Raw genomic sequence first — 19,084 nt, 5'->3', positions numbered from 1 at the left:
ATCATATTATACTGCCTATCTTTCAAAGAGGATAACCTAAAGACTAGATTATCCAGCACACTGAAACCCTTCCACCCCTGGGAGACACTAGAGCCAACTGGACCCCCTACTTCCAAACTCCGTCCCCACTTCCTTGCCGGCTAATAACAAAGATTAATTTGACTTGAATCGTGCAGTCAGCATTCAGTATGACGACAGGCCCCAGCCATGGCACAGGATGAGCACACCCACCCAGAAATCTCATGTACTGGCGCACTGTATAAAGCAATCACATGTACTGCGAGCAATAGCCTAGAAAATACTTTAAATGTACAGACCTGTCATTATTCAGTCAGTACTCAGTTACACATCTAGGTGAAATTCACGTTTCGGAAGGGTGTTGCTACGATCCAAGGGCTGATGAAAAATATGTATGTATGCGTACTTAATCTAAAATAAACTTGTGGCACATTTGTTTAAAAGCACTGTGTGTGTGTGTGTGCTGAGAGACACTGTGTTATGCACGTACGTCAATACATACACACTTTATTATAGTACCGTGTTGTCACTGTTATAATTTACCCACAAGTAAGCTTGCGAAACAAGTAAGCGCAGACTTGTTTTACTGTTAGGATGTGTTTGAGGCGCCAGTGTTCCATCCGTGGGTGAAAGCGTTATCCACGTCCCTGCCCTGTACAGATGATGAAATGATGTCTGTTGCCGTTAAATCCGCGCCAATCCCGTCCTGCAGAATCACTTTGCTCGAGCGGCTGGAGCAGTGATCACGTCTCCGCGCGCGCAGCGGTGCTTAGTAGGATACGTTGTAGGATTACGTTTATCTCAAACGTCTTACTGCTCATAAGCAGACCTGCGATGTAGCACATCGCTGTCCAATCTAAACTGAAAGGAATATTTCCAGACCATTACAAGTTTTGAATTTAATGGATTTTCTGAGGAACTCCTTCCCGCTCTAAGCGCTCCGTGTATTTCAGGGAGTACCGGACCTCTAGGTGAGTTAAAACAAGGCTGTGTCCGTCTCTGTATTTCTGAGACCCGGTAGGAGTTTTGGTAGTGCTAATAAATATCGTTCTTTTCGGGTTGCGTGCTTTTGGTGTTGTGTTTTAACGTTGCTTTTAAGAAATACTTTTTTTGCCCGACGAAAGGCCACACTGAATTTGTAAGTAAAATGTAGCTGGAGTGATGGCACTAATGTTATTTTTTTTAAATGTTCCAAATTCATTATCGTTTTTAAAAGTCTTATGTAGTAGCTGAAATATGTCACATTTATGTTTTCTGTTTTTAAATTGATGTATGTATTACCCCAAATAACTACTGCCTATCCAGTTCAAAAAGGATCAAGCTGATGTCTGTCTGTCAGCCTGTCTGATTGTCTAATCCTGAGTTCTGTAACTATGAAACTGGGATCTTTCGGCATGCTGATAATCTGTATGTGAGGAAAGGATGCTGCATGGTTTTGAAGGAGTGCCCCTCCAGATCTATTAAAGAACTCGTTGATTACGTTTCTGGCTCTGAGGATAGACACCTGTGAAAGTTACACTGAATATTTCACACCTGGCTCTCTGTTTCTCTGACTGCGAGCTCAGGTACCACTCCTGTGTTTGGCTTCTCCCTGCTAACTCAGGCAGCAGGACTACAGATGAATGTATTGAGTATTTAATAATGTATCCCTTGATTCAGACATTATGGAACCTGTTTTAATGTGTGTTCCCTCCCTCCGTATTTCTCTGTTCAGTTCAAAGGAACATATGAAATGTATAGGTACCTAAAACCATTTTACCACCTTCTGCCTGAGGTCACACTGTCTCCTCATCTCTCAATGCCCCCCCCCCCCCCCAGATGTGTGTGTGTGTGTGAAAATATAGTGTAATCAATCACTAATCATTAATATTGAGTGTGTGTGTGTGCGCTTGCTCACTCGTGCATGTATGTGTGTGTGATGGATTTCATGTAAATATGGTGTAATCAATTACCGATCATTAATATTGAACCAAATCGAAACCTGCAGGGGACTCATTAACACCACATGTAGATTAAGTGACCCTGGATTGCAAATGATCAATAAAATTGATCGCAAGATGAATAATGTGATATTGAATGGTGAGTTGGGTGGAGCAGTATCTGGACTGTAATTGCCAGCTCTGCCTCCCTTCCTCCCTCTGTTCTCCTGTCCATCTTTCTCTCTCCCGCTCGTGGTGTAGTAATGATCCGGCGTCAGAGAGGGTCAAGCAGGCGTTTCCCTCGAGGGACCGAGGGAGAGGCTAATGGCTCTCATTTTCTTTCTGCTTACTGGACTGCGGTGCATGAGTGGGAGAATGGGAGAGGGTGAAACGCAAGGCGTGGTCTTAAGCCTCCTCGAAGCGTATGACAGAGCATGTGTGACAGGTGAACACACACGGGTATGAGCTCAGTCACACCCTCAGGACAGGTCTACCCTTAAGCAGGTGTAGTCAGACAGGTTTACACTTAAACAGGTGTAGTCAGACAGGTTTACACTTAAACAGGTGTAGTCAGACAGGTTTACACTTAAACAGGTGTAGTCAGACAGGTTTACACTTAAACAGGTGTAGTCGCACGAGTGTACTGGCGATTGTATCACCTACACTAGTATATAGTCTCTGGAGTGATTGGCTTACGTTCACAGCCGTCTATGTAGACACGCTTCTTGTTGGCAGAACTGTATCATGCACAAACACCACCCTTTACACACATCACGCACACACACCACCCTTTACACACCTCACACACACACCACCCTTTACACATCACACACACACACAATCTGCCTGTTATCCCTCTCTTACCTGCTCACAGGTAAATAAGGACACACACCGCTGGCTTTTACAGATCCTACATGCTCTAGCTTTTACGCTCCAGTCACCAACCACATTTACATGCACACCATAATGTGATTATTGTCAGTATTGTGATTATGACAATGGCTTGATTAAGCCATTTACATGTGTCTGCAAATGAAGCACATTTATCATGCAAATCATGGTTAGATGAAACACATGGCCTCAGACAGTTATACTGGCAAAAACTTTAGAAGATAAGACACAGAGGCGCTACGCTTCCACATCCACACATACACACATTAACCCACATACACACAACACTTAACACACATACACGCAACACTTAACACACATACACGCAACACTTAACACACATACACGCAACACTTAACACACATCCAGACATACACACTACTTAACACACATCCATACATACACACAACACTTAACATACATCCACTCATACACACAACACTTAACCCACATACACACAGCACTTAACACACATCCACTCATACACACAGCACTTAACCCACATACACACAACACTTAACACATACACACAACATTAACACACATACACGCAACACTTAACACACATCCACACAACACTTAACCCACATACACACAACACTTAACACACATACACGCAACATTTAACGCACATACACACAGCACTTAACACACATCCACACATACACACAACACTTAACCCACATACACACAACACTTAACCCACACACACAACACTTAACCCACATACACACAACACTTAACCCACATACACACAGCACTTAACCCACATCCACTCATACACACAACACTTAACCCACATACACACAACACTTAACACACATCCACACAACACTTAACCCACATACACACAACACAACATACATCCACACATACTCAGAACACTTGACACACATCCACACACAGGACACTTAAACCACATCCAGACACACACACACACTGTATACCTGCACACACACACACACACACACTGTATACCTGCACACACACACACACACTGTATACCTGCACACATAAACACACACACTGTATACCTGCACACATAAACGCACACACACACTGTATTCCTGCACACACACATGAATTCCTGCGCGGTGTGCAGATGGGTCAGCGTAGAGTGAAGGCGGCGTGTTCTGTCGTGCTCAGCGAGATGGCCGCCGTCTGCACACCGCGTCCGCTCAGCGCTTTATTCCCGCCCCTGACCTCCGACCCTCGGCCGCCTTTACCGGGACAGAACGGCCCATCTCTGAGCATCCTCTCCTTCCATAGGCGTGATGAGGTCTGCACATCGCAGCCTGTCTCCCCCGTGCAGGTCCGTCTCTGTGCGGTGACTGAACGGCTCCCTCAGCCTTCAGGACCGAACCCAACCAGGACTGCCGTCCGCACACACTCACCTGCACACCACGGCATTTACACGGCTGGGTTAACGTGCTGGGTGGAAGAGTTGGGTTCACACACTGATGTTTGAGTAGTTGGGTTCGCACACTGATGTTTGAGTAGTTGGGTTTGCACACGTTTGAGTAGTTGGGTTCACACACTGATGTTTGAGTAGTTGGGTTTGCACACGTTTGAGTAGTTGGGTTCACACACTGATGTTTGAGTAGTTTGGTTCACACGCTGATATTTGAGTAGTTCGGTTCACATGCTGATATTTGAGTTGTTGGGTTCACACTAATGTTTGAGTAGTTGGGTTCGCACACTAATGTTTGAGTAGTTGGGTTCACACACTGATATTTGAGTAGTTGGGTTCGCACACTGATATTTAAGTTGTTGGGTTCACACACTGATGTTTTGTGGGTGGACACGGTGGCATAGTAGTTAGCACAGTGGTTAGACAGTCGTGGGTTCGAATCTCGGCTTGGGGCCTTTCTGTGCGGAGTTAGCATGTTCTCCCCGTGTTCGCATGGGTTTACTGTGGGTACTCTGGGTTTGAGTGTGGGTTTCACCCACACTCAAAGACATGCATGTTAGGTACGCTGCTGCAGGTGCCCTTGACAAAGGCGCTGGCCTCAGAACTGGAGAGGCAGCACAAGAGAGGCAGCTGCCCACTGCTCCTAAGTAACTAGGATGGGTCAAATGCAGAGGACAAATTACCCCACGGGGTTCAATAAAGTATATCTTATGTTTGAGTAGTTGTATAGGTTGCAGGTGTTGGGTTTGTACACTGATGTTTGAGTAATTGTATAGGTTGCAGGTTTGATACCCAGGTTCGACACTGTCACTGTACCCTTGAGCTAGGCATTCAGCCTGAATTACTTTGCAAAATATTCAGCTGTTTAAATGGATTGTGAACTGTGTAACCCTGGGTAAGAGCGTCTGCTAAATGCCTGAAATGTAAAAAATGACACTTTATTAGAATATGTTAGATAGTGTCACTGTAGCAAATGTGACAACAAACAATCTGAAGGCTGAGAGGAAGAAAGATTTATGTTCATTGTGAAGGACATTTGGTAGGTACAATAGGTAGCCTACATTTTGGCAGAACATACAAACTACCAATGGGTACAAAAGATAAATTCACTTACCGAAAGCGCAGTGCAGCAATGACGGCACTTTTAGTGATGTTATTTAAGATGTGATGTATTCAACATGTAACCGTTGCCTTAATGACTTTCACTTGGAGCACCTTAATTAATAATGAAATAAGATAATGCAATATTAATGCCTATAAGTTTGAGACATAACATAAATAATTCAGCGAATAAATAACTGTCTGTCTCGCTCTCAATCTCTCTCTCTCACTCTCTGTCTCCATCTCTCTACCAACATGTGTCTTTTTAAGAGGTGAAATGGCTGCATTGATGTTGTTGTCAGTAGGGGTCTGGGAGACGGGCTCTTTGAGTTAATGATGTGCCTGCAGGACGGACGGAGTGGACCCGTGTCGCTCCCTTACCCTCCGGGAGCTCATTACAGCCGCTAACGCTGTGAGCAACCGTTTAATAGAGGCAGGACAGACAGACGGGCAGACAGACAGACGGACAGAAAGAAAGGAAGAAAGGGAATGCAGACAGGAGGGCTGAGTGGGAGGGAAGAGAAAAGGGAAAGAGAGGTGGATGTGAGAAGTGGTATGTCAGAGACCAAAAATAGAACCTGGGACTCTCTCTCTCTCTCTCTCTTCCCCCTCTCTCTCCCTCTCTCTCTCTCTCGCACACACATTCTCTCGCAAACACACACATACACAAACACATCCTCTCACTCTCTCTCCCTCTCCATGACACACATTTGTTTTTTTTATACACATTCTCTCACTTTCACATTGACACATTCACACCTTCGCACACAGACACACGTTCCCTCTCTGACACAGAAACAATAGAAGTGCCATCCTTGAATACAAAATCCACTTTGTTATGTTTTCTTCACAAATTGTTTACATGTACTTTGCAATTTGATTAAGTTCCATTTTTTCTAATCGTGTCAGTCTGTGTGAAAACACAACAACAGGAAACACTTAATTGATCGGTCGGTTATAAATCATATTTGAAGAGAGACATGGGCGATGGTGGTTAGAAACGGCTTTGAAGGAACAGAGAAAAGCTGTGAGGCAGAATCCAAGGCTTCCCAGATGTCCCAGTCTTGGGGTGTCCAGGTGTGTCCAAGAAGTGTCTGTGTACGCTCACAATTGCGTTGGGGGGGGGGGGGGGAGGGGAAGGGGCTTCCCCTTAAACTGACTTTTTGGTCTTGATCTGTTTTCAGTCATTTTCCTTGATTATTAACACACCAGTTCATTCAGAAAATTCTCAATACCATCAGCTATAGGCGTTTATGCCATTGAGAAAGCAATACACTTTTGTTCATTTGCAATGCAAAATTGTTCACATTTTATCAACGTGATTCGAGTCCTTTTCCTTCTCTGCACTCATACTCAGAGAATATTCATGGCAAAGATCAGAAATGCACAGATGTTAAACAATCTTCAAGCGCAGGTTTTGTTAGGGTGGTGTATCTTTCATTAAGTGTAATGCTTAAAATTGACTTTTCTTAATTGAATCATTTAGTCTCCTAAGCACAAGGTGACAAAGCTGTGTGTTACTTGCCAATAGATGAGTCAGATTGTTTGTTAATCAAGGAAGATGAATGAGAACAGGTTGAGACCAACAATCAGTTTAAAGAGAAAATTTTCCACCTCACCAATTTTCTAATCCCCAACCACTACTTCCTGCAGTGCGATGCCCGATTCAGGGTGAGGTAGGAGAAAAACCTGGATGGACATGTGGTGTGGACAGACGCAGGGTGTAGATGGACACAGGATCTGGACGGTCACAGGGTACTTTTGGATGAGACAGCCCTGCTCTCATTCTTGTGAGGCGTCCTGTGGTCTGGAGTCCTGCCCATGCCAGCGGCAGCTATGATCAAGCTGCCAAGATTGCGCTTCGCTTGTGAAGCTCACTTCCTGGTCTGCTCACTAGCGCCAGTGCGGTTGGCCCCTGTATGGGTCTTTCAGCCACTCGTTTCAGTGTAATTCAAGGGTGCCAATATGGCGAAATATGAATTCAATCATTTTTTCTTGCCAGAACGTGCAGTTGCAGTAGGTGTTTTTTCTTCATCTAATGTCCCCATTTACTAAGTTATTGTGTCACTTGGACAATATTTTGTGGAGACAATTTGCATCACTTGGGTGTGCGGTACCTCAATGCTTGGTACTGGCTCCAGACTGTCAATCACACTGTGCCTGGATCCGGCCTGGACTTCATGCCCATATAAGGCACCCCCCCCCTTTTCCCTACTGCGCTCTCTGGCTTCAATTTGTTCAACATGGTGGCACAAAAACTGTACTTCCGTGACTTCAAAAAGCTTTTTGCAATGGGGTCATTATCACTTTGTCCATTTTTTTACATGGTCAATGTTCAGGTGTCCCACAGAGGCAGGTACACAGTTGTCTGTAGCTCCGCCCACTGAGAGAGGGTTTCAATCTGCAGAGTTTCCCCAGGCTCACCACACTGGGTCGGCAGAGTGTCTGCACTCTGTCTGCACCAGCTGCACGTAAACTGCAGTCTTCAGGCTGCTCAGCTCAGCCGATGTTAAAGACAGCGGGAGACCACAGCATTCTCCCCGTAGGAGAATATTCTGCACTCTAAACTGACATCCTGTGAAAGGACAGGCCTAAAATATGATTAGGTATTCCAAATTTGTTCACTAAAAATAGGATCAAATTATATAAAGAGTTTTTGAGAACTAGAGCCCCAGCTGGTCCCATAGGGACCCAGCCTCAACCTCGTCCGCGATTCTTTGATGAAACAGGCCTGCACACAGTAAAATGTGTGAATTCTAACTCTAACAGTGTTAATTCAACTCTCAACAGATCGCATTTAATCCCACATTCCAGAGTTGGACCAAATGTTATCTGTTAAGAGTTGAATGAACACTGTTAGAGTTGAATTAGCACTGTTCAGATTGAATTAACCCTGTTAGAGTTGAATTAGCGCTGTTCCGGTTGAATCAACACTGTTAGAGTTGAATTAGCACTGTTAGAGCTGAATTAACACTGTTCAGGTTGAATTAACACTTAGAGTTGAATTAGCACTGTTCAGGTTGAGTGAACACTGTTGGAGCTGAATTAACACTGTTAGAGTTGAATTAGCACTGTTCAGATTGAATGAACACTGTTACGAGTTGAATTACCACTGTTCAGATTGAATTAACCCTGTTACGAGTTGAATTAGCACTATTAGAGTTGAATGAACACTGTTGGAGTTGAATGAACACTATTAGAGTTGAATGAACACTGTTGGAGTTGAATGAACACTGTTGGAGTTGAATGAGCACTGTTGGAGTTGAATGAACACTATTAGAGTTGAATGAACACTGTTGGAGTTGAATGAACACTGTTGGAGCTGAATTAACACTGTTAGAGTTGAATTAGCACTGTTCAGATTGAATGAACACTGTTACGAGTTGAATTACCACTGTTCAGATTGAATTAACCCTGTTACGAGTTGAATTAGCACTATTAGAGTTGAATGAGCACTGTTGGAGTTATGTACTGTTAGCGCCGTGCAGTTTAAGGTGCGTGTGCGTGGCAGTGACGGCGGTTCTCGGGGCCGATGCGTCCGGTGAGCTGGGTCACCGCGTGTTCTCGGCAGGCTGTCGGCCCCGGAAGCGCCACGCTGCGGAGACGTATTTGGGCCGGGTGTGCAGGTAGTGCCCCAGGAGAGGGGGGAACATGAACATATTGGCCCAGCGTGGCACAGCCTGGTCCAGCGCATGCGCAAAGCATGACCCGATTCTCTCTCTCAGAGGGCAGCTTGCACAGAGTTACTTCCTTTTCCAGTCTCTGTCTCTCCCCCTCTCTCTGTCCCTCCCCCCTCTCTCTGTGTTTCTCCCCCCTCTCTCTGTGTCTCTCCCCCTCTCTCTGTCTCTCCCCCCTCTCTCTGTGTCTCTCCTCCTCTCTCTGTGTCTCTCCTCCTCTGTCTGTCTCTCCCCCCTCTTTCTGTCTTCCCCCTCCTAATTTCCTCCTAAAAGGGGTGTTCCTGCCCTCTGCTTTAATCGATCAAGCAGAGAGTTTATTGCAGAGTCACAAGAGAAAGGGGACAGGCACTTAATTATGCCTTAGTTGACCAGAAAAAGCTAATGGAGAACGTGAGGGTCAGTCCCGTGGTCAGGGAGCCTGAGGCCCCAAATGTTCCTGTGTGTAGTTACATTTCTATACATGTGCGTTTGTTTGTGTGTTTGTATATGTGTGTGTGTGTGTGTGGCATTTGATCCGGTGGAGAGTTGGAGTAGTCTCTCCCACGTCTTCTGGAGTGAGCACGCACACCTGGGTTGTGTTAGCGAATCAGCCCAGGTGCTTAAAGGTGTGCTCCTCTCCACAGACTGGGAGCACACACGTCGAGAGAGAGAGCGAGTCTCTTCGAGAAAAAGCGAGTCTGTTCGCGAGAGACTGAAAAGCGGAGGCGTTGGTCAGCTGGTAATTGTGTTTGCTTTGATTTGACTTATTTGATTTAGTTCATCATTTTTTCTCCCGGAACCTGTGAGGTGGAAGGGTGAAGATTTTGTTACTTGTTTGTTCGTGAGTGTTGCATGTGCTCTCTCTTCTCTTCTCTCTCTCGGTGGCCTTCGGGGAAATAAGACACCATGGTGAAAGCCAGAATTTCCGCATCTGCCTCCCAGGGGTGTCATAGGGTGGGGAACTACATTTATATATGATCACACTATCTTTATATTCAGCGGTGGGTGGCATACACTTTGGTTTGTTGGGTACTTTTCAGGGTTCAGATGGTAATAAACTCTTGATAGCTTTAAGGGCTTGATTTTGACAAAGGATTCCTGATGATTAGTGTAGTAATTAGTATAGTTACTGTACACTGATTGGATGGATTCCAAACTTAACTACCATGTAGAACAGAGAGGCTCAATTAGCCAGTCAAAAGAGTTCAGACCAGATTGCAAGTGCTGCATTTATTTAAAAAATTCTTTTTTGGTATCGTATTGTGCTCCTTTCTTTTTGATCCGTTCTCTGCCACGCTAAAGCAGCCTAACACACTTACTGCCAGGATAGGATAAGTGTAGTTAAATAAGTACTTTATGGCTTTGTTACCTAGAGTAAAGTTTTTGTCCTGACTTTGTGGAAAATGCCTGGAAGTTCATTATTTTTGTCTTGTCTTTTATTGACAGGGACCAGTCCTGACAGTACTGCTCCAGTACTGAGACAGGTTCTGCAGTAGGGCCTGTTCTGTGGGTGCCAGTGCACCCCAATTATTGACACAGAAAAGGAAGTTTACACCTGTGTCCGTAATGAGTCATCAGTCTTTAGGCTATTCCACCTGAGCCGTTAGCCCATTATGTCACCGTGCAGTGATTGGACAGGTCTGATTTTCGGTTCTTGAGTCCTCATACCAGTGACCCCGTGTGACTAATCCTGGCCTTTGGTCACCAGTTTCTCCTTTGCTACTTTTTCATAAGGAAGTGTGTGGGAGGTTTTGGGTTTCATTTGACGTGTTTAGGGATGAGGGTACTTTCGCCAATGCTGGGACAAGCCTAATTCAGTCTGACTCTCTGAGACTGAATTTCCATGTTCAGAAGTATACTGCCTGTACCGCTTTGGAAGTTGGCACATTGCACATTATTACACAAACATTGGTATACAAATTGTATTTTTAAAAATGTCCCATGTCACTTGGTGTTGTTTAGTATTTCCCTATTATTATTATTTTTTTAATTTTAATTTTTCAAATGAGTATTTATTTTTGCAAAAACAATGGGATATGTAGTAAGAAACAAACAATAATGTCTAAGTAGACATGATAAGCACCCCTCTCTCTCTCTCTCTCTCCCTCTCTCTCTCTCTCTCTCTCCCTCCCCAGGTTCCTCTATCGGGGGATTACAGTTAGAGATTACAGGCAGCAGAGATTACACGGGCAGAGTTCACCCCAATCCCCTCCCTTTTCTACATGCTGTCCTGTTTTTCTGATGTTTCCTCTTTTTTTCAGACCCATATGGCCATTGTTACTTTCATTATCATAATTATGATTGAGCTTTTGTTTCGGGTCACTTAGTATTATTTTGATTAAAATTGACTTTTAGTTTATGGCTATGTCTTATTATCATAATTAAAATGCCGATTACTTCTTGGCTCTCTGCCGAATAGCTGCCGAAATGTTTTCTAGTTGAACGTGAGCCGTGTTGGTATTTGGAGCTGGGCTTGCTCTTTATATGGCTTTCTGGACATATTTGATTCTTCTCTTTGCTGTCCTGGTGTCCTCAGTAATGTGTGGTGACCAGTTTGCACTGGCTCTTTAACTGTGAAGTGAGGATGATTTATGATTTGTTGTATAACTGTGGAAATGTGTCAGAGAAATATTTCAGAGTGCGTGTTCTGTTGTTTGTCTTCATTCCAATTACCATATGTGTTGGAATTTATGTCAAACTACATCTCAACGTTTGTTACGCATGTACAGTGTTAAATTGGTGTGTTAAAAAGGGTTTAGTTTGTGAAATTGTGAGAAAGTAAAGATGGCAAACAAGTGGGAGCCCAAGGCACTCTTAGTGGTGAAGCTAAACGTGCTGGACCTACGCATTGGGGCCTCACCCAACCTTCTTCGGGTTCCAGGGTTTTTGGTAAATTGATGTTTGATTCTGTGCTACGCTGCTGACCTGCTGACCTCTCCCGGCAGAATGCCAGTGCCTGTCCCCCTCCGGAACGCTCGTTAATTTGGCAATGGGGTCTGTGTTTTCGGCAGGTGTGACCCGTCATGCCGTTCGGGTGCCTTGTCCCGCGGGACGGCGGGAGGTCGAGTAACCTGCCTGACATCACCGACAAATATGAGTTTGGGCAGATTCTCAAGGCGTGAGTAGCTGCCAGCCAATTACAGCCTCCGGCTGCAACTCCATCTCTCCGGAGGGCAGTCTCTAGTTTCTCTTACAGGAAAACGTTAAATGTTACTGGAAGCATCGCTGCTTTTTACTAAATCTGTGTGCCAGTAGTGCAGTTTATATTGATACAACAGTGGTGTGGAGATATATGCATACGCAAGCATTCAGTGCCCTGAAAAAGTATTTACCCCCTTCCTGGTTTCCTCTGTTATTCCTTTTCTGTCACACTGATTGGTTGAAAACTTTAGACAAAATGACTGTGTGACACCTGGAAGCACTGCTTTTACGCTGAGCTGTCTGTGCTTCAGCTCTGTACAGTGTGTCTGTGCTGTGGCTCTGTGCAGTGTGTCTGTGCTTCAGCTCTGTGTAGTGTGTCTGTGCCTTGGCTCTGTACAGTGCGTCTGTGCCTCTGCTCTATACAGTGTGTTTGTGCCTTGGCTCTGTACAGTGTGCCTGTGCTTCAGCTCTGTGTAGTGTGTCTGTGCCTTGGCTCTGTACAGTGCGTCTGTGCTTCAGCCCTGTGTAGTGTGTCTGTGCCTTGGCTCTGTACAGTGTGCCTGTGCCTTGGGTCTGTACAGTGTACCTGTGCCTCTGCTCTATACAGTGTGCCTGTGCCTTGGCTCTGTACAGTGTGCCTGTGCCTTGGCTCTGTACGGTGTGCCTGTGCTGGGGCTCTGTACAGTGTGTCTGTGCTGGGGCTCTGTACAGTGTGTCTGTGCTGTGGCTCTGTACACTGTGTCTGTGCTGCATGTCCTGCAGTTTGCTGTCTGTGCTGCGTGTCCCTCAGTTTGCTGTCTGTGCTGCGTGTCCCTCAGTTTGCTGTCTGTACTGCGTGTCCCTCAGTTTGCTGTCTGTACTGCGTGTCCCTCAGTTTGCTGTCTGTACTGCGTGTCCCTCAGTTTGCTGTCTGTGCTGCGTGTCCCTCAGTTTACTGTCTGTGCTTCGTGTCCCTCGGTTTGCTGTCTGTGCTGCAAGTCCCTCAGTTTGCTGTCTGTGCTGCAAGTCCCTCAGTTTGCTGTCTGTGCTGCATATCCCTCAGTTTACTGTCTGTGCTTCGTGTCCCTCAGTTTGCTGTCTGTGCTGCAAGTCCCTCAGTTTGCTGTCTGTGCTGCATATCCCTCAGTTTACTGTCTGTGCTGCATCGCTCGGTTTGCTGTCTGTGTTGCATGTCCCTCGGTTTGCTGTCTGTGCTGCATGTCCCTCAGTTTGCTGTCTGTGAGGTTTCTCTGCATGTCCCTCAGTTTGCTGTCTGTGAGGTTTCTCTGCATGTCCCTCAGTTTGCTGTCTGTGCGGTTTCTCTGCAAGTCCCTCAGTTTGCTGTCTGTGCGGTTTCTCTGCAAGTCCCTCAGTTTGCTGTCTGTGAGGTTTCTCTGCGTGTTTTCATTACGGGTTTCTGTCTCTGCAGGAAGGAGTTCTGTGAGCTGTGCCTGGCTCGGGAGCGGCAGACGGGCCAGGTCTTCATCTGCAAGAAGTTTCTGAAGAAAGACGGCAGGAAAGTGCGTCGCGCCGCGAAGAACGAGATTATGATCCTGAGGATGTAAGAGCAGGGTCCTTATTCACAGTGAGAGTGTTCAGTCTGTAAGAGCAGGGTCCTGATTCACAGTGAGAGTGTTCAGTCTGTAAGAGCGGGGTCCTGATTCACTGTGAGAGTGTTCAGTCTGTAAGAGCAGGGTCCTTATTCACACTGAGAGTGTTCAGTCTGTAAGAGCGGGGTCCTGATTCACTGTGAGAGTGTTCAGTCTGTAAGAGCAGGGTCCTTATTCACACTGAGAGTGTTCAGTCTGTAAGAGCGGGGTCCTGATTCACTGTGAGAGTGTTCAGTCTGTAAGAGCGGGGTCCTTATTCACAGTGAGAGTGTTAAGTCTGTAAGAGCAGGGTCCTGATTCACTGTGAGTGTTCAGTCTGTATTCACTGTGAGAGTGTTCAGTCTGTATTCACTGTGAGAGTGTTCAGTCTGTAAGAGCGGGGTCCTGATTCACTGTGAGAGTGTTCAGTCTGTAAGAGCGGGGTCCTGGTTCACAGTGAGAGTGTTCAGTCTGTAAGAGCGGGGTCCTGGTTCACAGTGAGAGTGTTCAGTCTGTAAGAGCGGGGTCCTGATTCACAGTGAGAGTGTTCAGTCTGTAAGAGCGGGCTCCTTATTCACAGTGAGAGTGTTCAGTCCGTAAGAGCGGGGTCCTTATTCACTGTGAGAGTGTTCAGTCTGTAAGAGCGGGGTCCTGATTCACTGTGAGAGTGTTCAGTCTGTAAGAGCGGGGTCCTGATTCACTGTGAGAGTGTTCAGTCTGTAAGAGCGGGGTCCTGATTCACTGTGAGAGTGTTCAGTCTGTAAGAGCAGGGTCCTTATTCACAGTGAGAGTGTTCAGTATGTAAGAGCGGGGTCCTTATTCACTGTGAGAGTGTTCAGTCTGTAAGAGCGGGGTCCTTATTCACTGTGAGAGTCTTCAGTCCGTAAGAGTGGGGTCCTTATTCACTGTGAGAGTGTTCAGTCTGTAAGAGCGGGGTCCTTATTCACACTGAGAGTGTTCAGTCTGTAAGAGCGGGCTCCTTATTCACAGTGAGAGTGTTCAGTCTGTAAGAGCGGGGTCCTTATTCACTGTGAGAGTGTTCAGTCTGTAAGAGTGGGGTCCTTATTCACAGTGAGAGTGTTCAGTCTGTAAGAGCGGGGTCCTTATTCACAGTGAGAGTGTTCAGTCTGTAAGAGCGGGGTCCTTATTCACAGTGAGAGTGTTCAGTCTGTAAGAGCGGGGTCCTTATTCACAGTGAGAGTGTTCAGTCTGTAAGAGCGGAGTCCTTATTCACTGTGAGAGTGTTCAGTCTGTAAGAGCGGGGTCCTTATTCACAGTGAGAGTGTTCAGTCTGTAAGAGCGGGGTCCTGATTCACTGTGAGAGTGTTCAGTCTGTAAGAGCGGGGTCCTTATTCACTGTGAGAGTATTCAGTCTGTAAGAGCGGGGTCCTTATTCACAGTGAGAGTGTTCAGTCTGTAAGAGCAGGGTCCTGATTCACAGTGAGAGTGTTCAGTCTGTAAGAGCGGGGTCCTTATTCACACTGAGAGTGTTCAGCCTATTCAGTGTTAATTGTGGTGAAAGTGCATGAGAGAGCATTATGCTCCGCACTGCAAAATGTTCAATGTTAAATCAACACTTATAGAGTACCTATGGTCCTACTCTGGTCCCTATTGGGCTCATATGTACTCTGTTAGAGTTGAAGTAACACTGGACATGTTTACTCCTGTCTGCCCCACTACTAGTATTGATTGTTAATGGTGTTTATCGGTTTTGTTAGTGTGAATTGGCTTTCGGCTGTTCCTCTTTCAGGGTCAGCCACCCCAACATCTTGCAGCTGATAGACACCTACGAAACCAGGAAGGAATACTTCATCATCCAGGAGATGTGAGTCTTCGGACTCTGCGTTGGAACAGAGAAAGTCTCCTCAAGAGGATATGGTGTCAGAATCACAAGGAAAAGCTGTTTTGGTGGCAGAATCTGTTATCTGTTAAACTAATTACCTTTTGTTAAGGCAATAATGGCAGTAGGATTGAACATAAGAACAGTCAATGCTTACTCTTCCCAGTCAGTCTTGGGATAGAGATATAAAATCCAGTTGAACTGTGTATAGTGATTGCACATCTGTGTCTGAAGAGCTGCTGATAATGATAATAATTAAGACTCCTTTCTTTTATATTGTAATATTCTTATTACACAATAACAACAAGTATCATTTTAATTATCATCACTGTTGTCGTTATTGTGTAATAAATCAACAAATATAATAGTGATATAATAGTAATTTACATATATTTATGGAAGGATATGTGTGTGTTTTATGTTGGTGCATGCATGTGTTGCATGTGTTTGTGTGCATGCATTTGTGTGTTTTGTGCGGTTTTGTTCTACGTGTGTATTTGTGTGTGTGTGCATGTGCGTGTGTGTGTGTGTGTGCGTGTGTGTTTATGTGTGTGCATGTATGTGCGTGCGTGCGTGTGTGTGTGTGTGTGTGTGTGCGTGTGTGTGTCTGTGTGTCTGTGTGTGTGCGTGTGTGTTTATGTGTGTGTCTGTGTGTCTGTGTGTCTGTGTGTGTGTGTGTGTGTGTGCGTGTGTGTGTGCGCGTGCGTGTGTGTGTGTGTGTGTGTGTGTTTATGTGTTGGTGTGGATCGCTGTGCCTCTCAGAGCCACAGGAGGGGATCTGTTTGACTGGATCCTGGATCAGGGCAGCTACACAGAGAGAGACGCTGCAAACGTCGTCCGCCAGGTGCTGGAGGCCGTGTCCTACCTGCACTCCCTCAACATCGTCCACAGGAACCTAAAGGTGTGAGTCTCTGCTTACTGTAGGGATTGGGGGGGATTAGTGAGACAACATCGTCCACAGGAACCTAAAGGTGTGAGGCGCTGCTTTCTGTAGGGATTGGGGGGGAGTTTGTTTGTGTTTCTGTGTGTGTGGTTCAAGCATAATCCGTTCACCTACACAGTGAAATGACTGATTAATTCATTAATGTTAATTCAACTCTAACAAATAATATTTGGTTCCAATGGATAACATTCGGACCCAATGGGGACCAAATGTTATCTGATAGTGTTGAATTAACACCGCTAGAGTTTTATTAACACTGAACATTTCACTGTATAGCTTTCTTCTGTGAACCAGTTGTGCGTATGCACACAGACACCAGAGGTCTGCTATTATCTGCGCTTTAATGACCTCAAACATTAACAAAACTATTTTTTGGTTGTTTTTGTAGGTTGTAGTTAATCTCTTTCTGTTATAATTGGCATAATTATGCCTGCAAGCCTCTATGGATATAGACAGCACAAAAAAGAAATTATCTTTCTATTCTCTCTTGTTTATATATTGGGAAAACATATGATTTCTGTATACATCTGTAGTATAGTTAGACTACAGTACATTATTTGCACATGCCTGCATTTGGTCACTGGAATTCCTTGGAAATATCATTGGATTTGTTTCCAGGCTGTTCTAGCCTTTAGTGCATTTACCCTGCTTATTACTGCCCCCAGCTGGAGAATCTGATGTACTACACCGAGAATAACCAGAGTAAAGTGGTTCTGCGTGACTTCTACCTGTCCACGTTTGAGAACGGCTCCATCACTGAGCCCTGTGGCACACCTGAGTACCTGGGTATCTGCTTCTCTTTTCTCATATATCACAGCTCTGATTTAATGAAGTCTCTTTCTTCTGTTGTTAATGAACTCCCTGTGTCACTAACAAACTTCCTCCCTGTAGCTGCCATTAATGACCTCCTTTCTATCATTAATGACCTCTCTTTCTATCATTAATCACCTCCTTTTTATCATTAATCACCTCCTTTCAGTAATTCATGTCCTCCTTTCTATCATTAATGACCTCCCTTTCTATCATTAATGACCTCCCTTTCTGTAATTAATGACCTCCATTTCTGTAATTAGTGACCTTCTTTCTCTTATTCATGACCTCCTTTTGGTCTTTGTCATTGCCAGCCTCCCCCTGTCTTTTTTAACTTGTATTATCTGATTATGTGGCATTCTCTTGTCTGATATCATCTATGCACATAAGACATCTTCTGTATTATGACCTCTGTCCTGTATGCACATAAGACATCCTCTGTATTATAACCTCTGTCCTATATGCACATAAGACATCCTCTGTATTATGACCTCTGTCCTATATGCACATAAGACATTCTCTGTATTATGACCTCTGTTCTATATGCACATAAGACATCCTCTGTATTATAACCTCTGTCCTGTATGCACATAAGACATCCTCTGTATTATGACCTCTGTCCTGTATGCACATAAGACATCCTCTGTATTATGACCTCTGTCCTATATGCACATAAGACATTCTCTGTATTATAACCTCTGTCCTGTGTGTACATAAGACATCCTCTGTATTATAACCTCTGTGCTGTGTGTACATAAGACATCCTCTGTATTATAACCTCTGTCCCGTATGCACATAAGACATCCTCTGTATTATAACCTCTGTGTGACGGAATGTCCCTCTCTCCTCTCTGAGCTCCGGAGGTAGTGACTCGTCATCGGTACGGACGGCCGGTAGACTGCTGGGCTGTGGGAGTTATCATGTACATACTGTAAGCAGCCAGCCTGTACAGCGCTGTGAAAACGTGTCTCCTGTCTGACTGTCTGCCAATGTGTGAATGTGTCCCATTTCTTACATTGGATTTGGCCTGATTTTTTTTACATCAAGAGCTGTATTCCCTGTTTTTGGCTTGGTGTGGATAGGAGAAGTAAGCATATATGCATGTACATATGCATTACTCTTCCCTTCATTCTTTGGCTTTACCGGCGCTCTCTCCTTTCCCTTGTCCGTCAGTCTGTCCGGAAACCCGCCGTTCTTCGATGAGGCAGAGGAAGAGAACACGGACCTGCGCAACCGGGTGCTCTTCTGCCGCATTGCCGCCGGCGAGTTTGAGTTCGACTCCCCCTACTGGGACGGCATCTCCACTGCAGGTAACCCAGAAAGGGCCACGCGCAGGTGCCTGTGGGGAAAACAGCGTAATCGCACTGGAGGAGGGGCATTATCACAGGGGAGGGGTGTAATCACACTAGAGGAGGGGTGTAATCACACTAGAGGAGGGGTGTACTCACACTGGAGGAGGGGTGTAATCACACTAGAGGAGGGGTGTAATCACACTAGAGGAGGGGCGTAATCACACTAGAGGAGGGGCGTAATCACACTAGAGGAGGGGTATAATCACACTAGAGGAGGGGTGTAATCGCACTAGAGGAGGGGTGTAATCACACTAGAGGAGGGGTGTAATCACACCAGAGGAGGGGTGTAATCACACCAGAGGAGGGGTGTAATCACACTAGAGGAGGGGTGTAATCACACTAGAGGAGGGGTGTAATCACACCAGAGGAGGGGCGTAATCAGACCAGAGGAGGGGCGTAATCAGACCAGAGGAGGGGTGTAATCAGACCAGAGG

The 19,084-nt window shown here is 45.4% G+C and overlaps 1 protein-coding gene across 1 annotated transcript in view; it reads left to right on the top strand.

Annotated features, from left to right (window-relative positions):
- Positions 1 to 645: 645 nt before the first annotated feature.
- LOC118207173 (caM kinase-like vesicle-associated protein) overlaps positions 646 to 19,084 on the top strand; it is a 24,224-nt gene continuing 5,785 nt past the window's right edge. Inside the window, exons 1-8 of the mRNA XM_035380494.1 lie at positions 646 to 989; positions 12,008 to 12,114; positions 13,546 to 13,677; positions 15,456 to 15,530; positions 16,308 to 16,446; positions 17,154 to 17,274; positions 18,154 to 18,229; positions 18,472 to 18,608. Of these exons, the coding sequence (XP_035236385.1) occupies positions 12,020 to 12,114; positions 13,546 to 13,677; positions 15,456 to 15,530; positions 16,308 to 16,446; positions 17,154 to 17,274; positions 18,154 to 18,229; positions 18,472 to 18,608 (775 nt within the window). The 5' untranslated portion in view covers positions 646 to 989; positions 12,008 to 12,019. The remainder of the gene's footprint in view (positions 990 to 12,007; positions 12,115 to 13,545; positions 13,678 to 15,455; positions 15,531 to 16,307; positions 16,447 to 17,153; positions 17,275 to 18,153; positions 18,230 to 18,471; positions 18,609 to 19,084) is intronic.

This window comes from Anguilla anguilla, chromosome 11 (assembly GCF_013347855.1).
Source record: "Anguilla anguilla isolate fAngAng1 chromosome 11, fAngAng1.pri, whole genome shotgun sequence".
NCBI classification, from domain to species: Eukaryota; Metazoa; Chordata; class Actinopteri; order Anguilliformes; family Anguillidae; genus Anguilla; species Anguilla anguilla.
Note: the sequence above shows the minus strand (reverse complement) of the source record. Positions and strands in the feature narration are given on the sequence as shown.